Source organism: Nicotiana tabacum, chromosome 19 (genome assembly GCF_000715075.1).
Source record: "Nicotiana tabacum cultivar K326 chromosome 19, ASM71507v2, whole genome shotgun sequence".
Taxonomy (NCBI): Eukaryota; Viridiplantae; Streptophyta; class Magnoliopsida; order Solanales; family Solanaceae; genus Nicotiana; species Nicotiana tabacum.
Window position 1 is genome coordinate 63936225 of NC_134098.1, and position 6597 is coordinate 63942821.

The following is a 6597-nucleotide window of genomic DNA, read 5'->3' on the forward strand; positions in this document are numbered from 1 at the left end:
ACCATGTTTCAACTACAATTAAGGTATACTAGATAGACTATTTGCAAAATATAAAACTAAATCAAAGGAGCTTTAAAGATACCTTTTCCTAGTTTATTTATGTGATTTAAGGAACTTTACTTTTTGTCAAATAATTTGTCAACAACGTCTCTATCCTCACAAGATAGGGGTAATGTCTGCGTACACACTACTTTCCGCAGACCTCACGGTGTGAGATAATACTGGGTATGTTATTGTTGTTGTTGTTGTCGTAGTTGTATTATTAGTTATATTAATTTGATTTGAGTTACTTAAATTTTTTATGATTTTTCGTAATTGAAGAAAAGGGAGAAAAATTAGGCAAAAGCAACCAACATGATAGATCTTCTATTGTTATCATTCTCACAACAGCACACAGGTCACATACTCACACAATCACAATTTACACACATATTTACTAATCTATACTCAATTCACAATTAAATACACAGAAAATTTACAGACGAATACTATTTTAATTTTGACAACAAAAAATGCACGCCACTTTCTAAGCTTCACCCTATCTTTTTCATTGTCACTCCCTGTAGCTTAATCTTTTCTAGCTAACTGACACTATCTTTTTCCCTTGGTCTAAGAAAATAATTCTAGGCTTGCTTTTCTTTCTAACTTAAAATGGTGTCTGTCTTCCCTAAAGATAGTTGTAATACATTTTATATAACACAGTAAGTTACATAAAATATTTTATTTAGGTGAAGGGAAAAATGAAGGTTGTGGTAGAGATAATTTGTGAGAGCAAACTCGACTGTTAATCAGGAGTCAATGGTGTAGCCATAAATCTGAATAAGGAGATTTAACAGAATATACAAAATGTCACACCTAAGATATGAACCTACATCAAGGGATATGCATAATTAATATTTTTGTTTTTGGTTTAATTACCCTTTTTGTACGGTGTAATCTTTCGACCAAAAGGGTTATTTTATTTTTGACCCCCACCAAAAGTATAGCTACACCTTTGGTTGGAGTAGGAGATCGTGAGAAATTAAAAGCCCTTATGAAATGTAAGATGTAGAAGCAAATGACAGATCTAGTAATTAAACTTGAAAGGTTCGACCTTAAAATTCATAGCACTAAGCTTTTTGTACTTGTTATATATATAGGTTCAGATCTTATTTTTGGTGAATATTTTATGATTTTTCCCCGTAGAATATAATACTGGATTCGAGTGAAGTCGTTGTCGAAGAGCTGCATTTGCCGCTACTGGTAGAAGTAAGGTCCTTTGCTCTTCGATATATCGTTTTCTGCCTCTTTCTCCTCCTTTATGGACCGCACAAACTAGGCCTATTCATGGATCGGATAGGATCGGACTTTCGGATTATAATTTTGAATTTCGGATTTTATAAATTGCAATCCAAATTCGAACCAAATTAAACTCGGATCGGATCGAATTTTGATGTTTGGATCGGATAAATATTTCGGATTTCGTTTTGGATGTACACCTTATTAAGATGCTAAAATAAATTGTTTACCCGAAAAATGGATAGAGTTGAATTTGTACGTAATTCTAAGGATATGTGGTATAACTTGACACAAATCATAAGAGTAAGTTGAAATATCGAATATTGACTGTAAAGAATGAAAAATAAGCAAAGTTGAAAAGATGACGATTTATGGATTAAGCAAGATGAATCAATCTATGAAGCTAAAAAAAGATAATTCTTCAATATGAGAATGTATGATATCTGAGTTACAATGTATGCTAAAAACTTGTCGTTTACAAAAATGTAGCCATCTTCTTTATAGTGGGGGATCCTACTTTAATTAGATATAAATAAAAATACATAGTGGGGAACTCATGATAAATCAGTTTTCCCCTAATTCACGCCGAGATTCTCTCCCTTAGTGCGGCTGCAACGACTCTTGTCTGTAAGTTCGATCTTGATCGGACTTGGTGTTGGTCGGTATTGGTTTTAGAGCTCGATGCAGGTTTGAGCTCGATGCCGACTCGGGGGTCCGGTATTGACCTGGGTTCAATATTGGTTGGCCTCTGGTTATTAAGCTCGATTCCGCTGCTTCTTAGTATAGTTCGATTTGGACTCGAGCTCGGTATTTAATCCAACTCCGAAACTCGAAGTTTGTTCGTGCCTTCTTCAGATCTCACCTTGATATTACAAAGACTTTCTTCGGTCCATTATGTTCCCACCTCGATCAGACGCACGAAGGCCGAAATCAGTTTCGACCGTATACATAAATAATTTTAAAATACTATCTCCTACCATTTTCAGTAGCAAAACCCATTTATTTCCATATCTTTTACTTTTAATATTGAAAGGAAAGAAAAGGCAAAAACGGTGAGAGAAATAACAAAGAAACCTTAGAATTTTTAAAAGGGCACCCCTCACTTTTATATGTAAAATATAAATTTCGGATTTCGGATCGGTTTGGATGTAAATTGAGCCAAACCGTTTCCAATCCGATATCCAAAATAATCAAATTAAAGATCCGAAATTCGATCCAAAGAGCTAAAATCAAATCCAAATAATACGGATAGGTTCAAATTTTCGGGTTGACCCAAATAGTGCACAACCCTAGGACAGACTACGTAATTAACTTTAAAAAAAGCATGTGAATTAAGTGATCAATGTATGAAGAAAAGTAAGGGGGCTATTCTAAAGGAGAATCAATGTTATTGTCAAAAGCTAGGTTTTCTTTCAAGTTGCTGATGCGACAACATGCTTGCTAATTCAAAGACGGATTCAGAATTTAAATCTTATTGGTTCAATTTTAAGATTTTTAACATTGAACCCATTATATTTTTAAAGTTATGGTTCATATCTACTATTTTTGTAATTTTAATGAATTTTTACATACAAATTTTTATTCCGTGCCGAAAGTTATGGGTTCAATTGAACCCGTATCTAGTACGCTACATTCGCGTCTGCCTACTATAGTACTAACAATTCGATTAAATTTAATTTCACATTCTCACCTTTGTATATGATGATAATACGATATCCCCGAATCACAATAACTATAAAATTAGCTTGTCTCTGACGTTGGTTCGACCTTAGCGGATTTTTACCCAAAGAAAGATCCCATGTTGGCCAGACTTGAAAATCTAGAAAGATGAAATCTGATGTTGGGTGTGCGAACAAAGTCCCACATTGGTAGCTGAAAAAATTGGGAGCATACATCTAAGAGTGTAGGGATCTCTTAATGATTAGATGCATTTTGAGAAAAATCGTACACCATGTTAAAAGTATATTTGAGCTAGTTTAGCCCAACAAATGGTATCAAAGCTCCGGCTCGGCGGGACGAGTCTGAAGATGACAAAGTAATGGTGCGGGACGGTGCGCACACAAAAAAAGCTAGTTGCGGACTTCGGTTGTCATAATAAGGGGGAGATTGTTGGGTGTGTGAACAAAGTTCCACATTGGTAGCTGAAAAAATTGAGAGCCTACATATAAGGTGTATGGAATCTGTTATTAATGTGAGGCCTTTTGAGAAAAATTGTACCGACTTGACATAAGGCGACAATATAATATCTACACCGAACTAGTTTAGCCTAACATCACATTATACCCTAATACCCCACTTAAGTAAACTGCAATGATAATGGAGAAGAGAATCTAAGTAAAAGTAGGAACGTGGCCTGTTAAGAAAAGAAGAAAGGTAAGGTAAGATTTTCTTAACACAGTTCAGTGCTGGTCCTCTTTTTTTTTTTCTCCTTTTGGAACTCCAAGGGTTTCCCCATGTCACTTTCAGGATCAAGAATTATAGTGCTAAAGATAGATGCCACATCTACTTTAATTAGCTTGGGGTAAATTGAGTAGCATTGGCATATTGCGTCTACCCTATCAAAATATCATGTCATGTGTGGGATACAACGCCGGGGGCTTTTATGAATAGATAGTATAACGGAGGGTATATATAATTATTTTCGCACGGTAAAAAGATATTTTTGACCTTTTTCCTTTCTTTATTTCCAGGGTCGATCAATCGGTAGTCCTCCATTTTTTTTCTCGACAAGCCTGTTTATAAGAAATAACTAGTGCCTTGACAAAGCACGCACTAAAGAAAGAAGAATATACCGGGAGATGATGAATAGAAACATTTAATTAATAATGACCTAAGAAGAAAACATGGATCAGGCACAGATCTAGTAACATAGATACGGGTTCATTTGAACCCATAATATTTAGCCTAGACTTGGATTTATTATCCGTAAAATCAACTAAAATTAATGAAAATATTGAATTATATATGAACACCTCAGACAAGATAATGGGTTCAGTAGTTGTAACCCAAGTTTTGAACACATCATTCTTGGGTTATCATTACTTATCACTAGCTTATATAAACGTATTGATGAAAAGCTGGCTTCTTAAGTATATAATATAATCTCTTTGAGCAGACTATTAGAATATAGAATAAATGAAGAGATTATGGTTTTAACAAAGATTTCAGTAGTTGTTTCTTTTTCTCCTTTAATTTGCTGATAATCGATCGGTTTCCAATAATAATATGTACTAATTAATATCTGAAACTTTAGACAACGTTATATATTCATATGAAAAACAAGTATAATTTGTATCTAGTTAGACATATAGGTCAAATCAGAACCCAAGATTTTAAGATGCCACTGTTTGTTTACGAGGAACAGTTCGAATCCTTTGCCTGTATATATCTTTAACATGGACCAATAATTTGTGTACTAATTTCAATAATTTATACAGCCTTGCCTGCCACTGCCAGCAACTTGGACTCAACTATACCTACTCCCTCATTTTCTAGGTTTAACCTATTTATTTTTTAGTTCCGTTTCAAAAAGAATAATTTTTTTTTAAATTTGAAAATAATTTAGCTTAAACTTTTAATTCTACCCTTAATGAGAAGCTTTTCTAACCACACAAATATTTTGGACCTCTTTTTGACTTGTTTAAAACCACAAATTTTAAAAGTCTTTATTTTTTTTTTAAATTTCGTACCCAATCAAACAGAATCACATAAATTGAAACGGATGAAGTATAATATAATATTCATGTTATGTTACCTAAATAAAGCAAAACATTTATATCTCCTCGTATGTAGTGTCCCAGAGTTTGTGGAATCGACAATGACAATTTGCAAAAGACAGGATTACCATTATCTACTGCAAAGATCTATTAAGTAGTAGGTCGTAACCAACAACTAGGGTTTTTATTTAAACTCAAATGTTCTTTTTTCCGATTTAACTTTCAACATCATATGTTCAAATGGATATTTTTAGGTTTTGTTTGGTACGAAGCACTATGCTACATGTGCATTATACTTAGTCCACAAATTTCAAATCTCAACCATTGATTGAGACAATATGGTTAATTACTAAAAACTTGTGGAGAGGATTAAACATTAATTAAACATTAATAAGTAGGAAGGGAGAGGGGAGGGGACCATTAATTTGATCCATAATTGTTTAAAGCAAGTATTACCTTTAAAGGCTAATATATACTCCTACAACAAAATATGACCTAACTTTGTACCATCTATACAAATTTGTCTGCCATTGTGTCTCACCACTGGATACTTTTATATATCTTAAAATTTTTGGCGATATTACTCTATATTACAAATTCTTAATTACAAGTTAGCGTATTATAGACGAACTTGTGTTTATAAAGAAGCAAATAATACATAAAAAGGAACGACGTGTTTGTGTTTGAGCGGATCGAGGTTTTAGGTTTCCTAAAATGGTTGATAACATCAACATATTAGGATCAATCCCTAAACACAATCCAATTAGCGAAGAAGGAGGGATTAAGGAACAAGATAGGTTGTTGCCAATAGCTAATGTGGGGAGGATTATGAAGCAAATTCTTCCCCAAAACGCCAAGATTTCGAAAGAAGCCAAAGAAACAATGCAAGAATGTGTATCTGAGTTCATTAGCTTTGTTACTGGAGAAGCATCGGATAAGTGTCACAAAGAGAAGCGTAAGACAGTGAATGGAGATGATATTTGCTGGGCTTTGGAAAATCTAGGGTTTGATAATTATGCTGAGCCTTTGAAGAGGTATTTGCAATCGTATAGAGAATCTGAAGGAGAAAAAGCTAACCAAAATAAGGCTGTTACTGGCAATAATACTGAAGAAAGGGAGAAAGATGAACCACAAAGGAAATCTACAGTGTTACCTACTCAGTTCAGAAATCTCCAGGGAAGATTTTATGGTCCTTAAAATATGTCAAAAGACAATAAATTTCTTATTGTTAATTCTTAAGAAAAAGTACTAGTGCCTTTCTTACTAGTAATAAGAACTACTCCACTATATATTTCAGTATGTGAAAATAATCTTTATATATTCGTGATTATTGTCTCTTCTAAATTCATGTATGTTGGTTTGTGGAATATGGTTTTGAATGATTAACGTCCTGATTAATTCATGTATGTTGGTTTAACTTTTGGCTAGTTGGTTATGGTTCTTGATTAGGAGTGTTTTTTTTTTTTTTTCATAATTTTTTTTAACTCCCCGATTGGGTACTTTAGAATTTCGTTTTCAGCATATTGTATGAAGCTAATTACTTATTTCAAGCTCAGTCTAAGACTCTCATGGAGGTAAGCACAAATTCCTTCATTGCTATATG

General features: G+C 33.6%; 1 protein-coding gene across 1 annotated transcript; it reads left to right on the forward strand.

Annotated features, from left to right (window-relative positions):
* The first annotated feature begins 5708 nt into the window (after positions 1-5708).
* LOC107775414 (nuclear transcription factor Y subunit B-4-like) lies at positions 5709-6191 on the forward strand. The gene has a single exon (XM_016595140.2). It carries the CDS (start codon positions 5709-5711, stop codon positions 6189-6191), a length of 483 nt encoding a protein of 160 aa, XP_016450626.1.
* Positions 6192-6597: the final 406 nt, after the last annotated feature.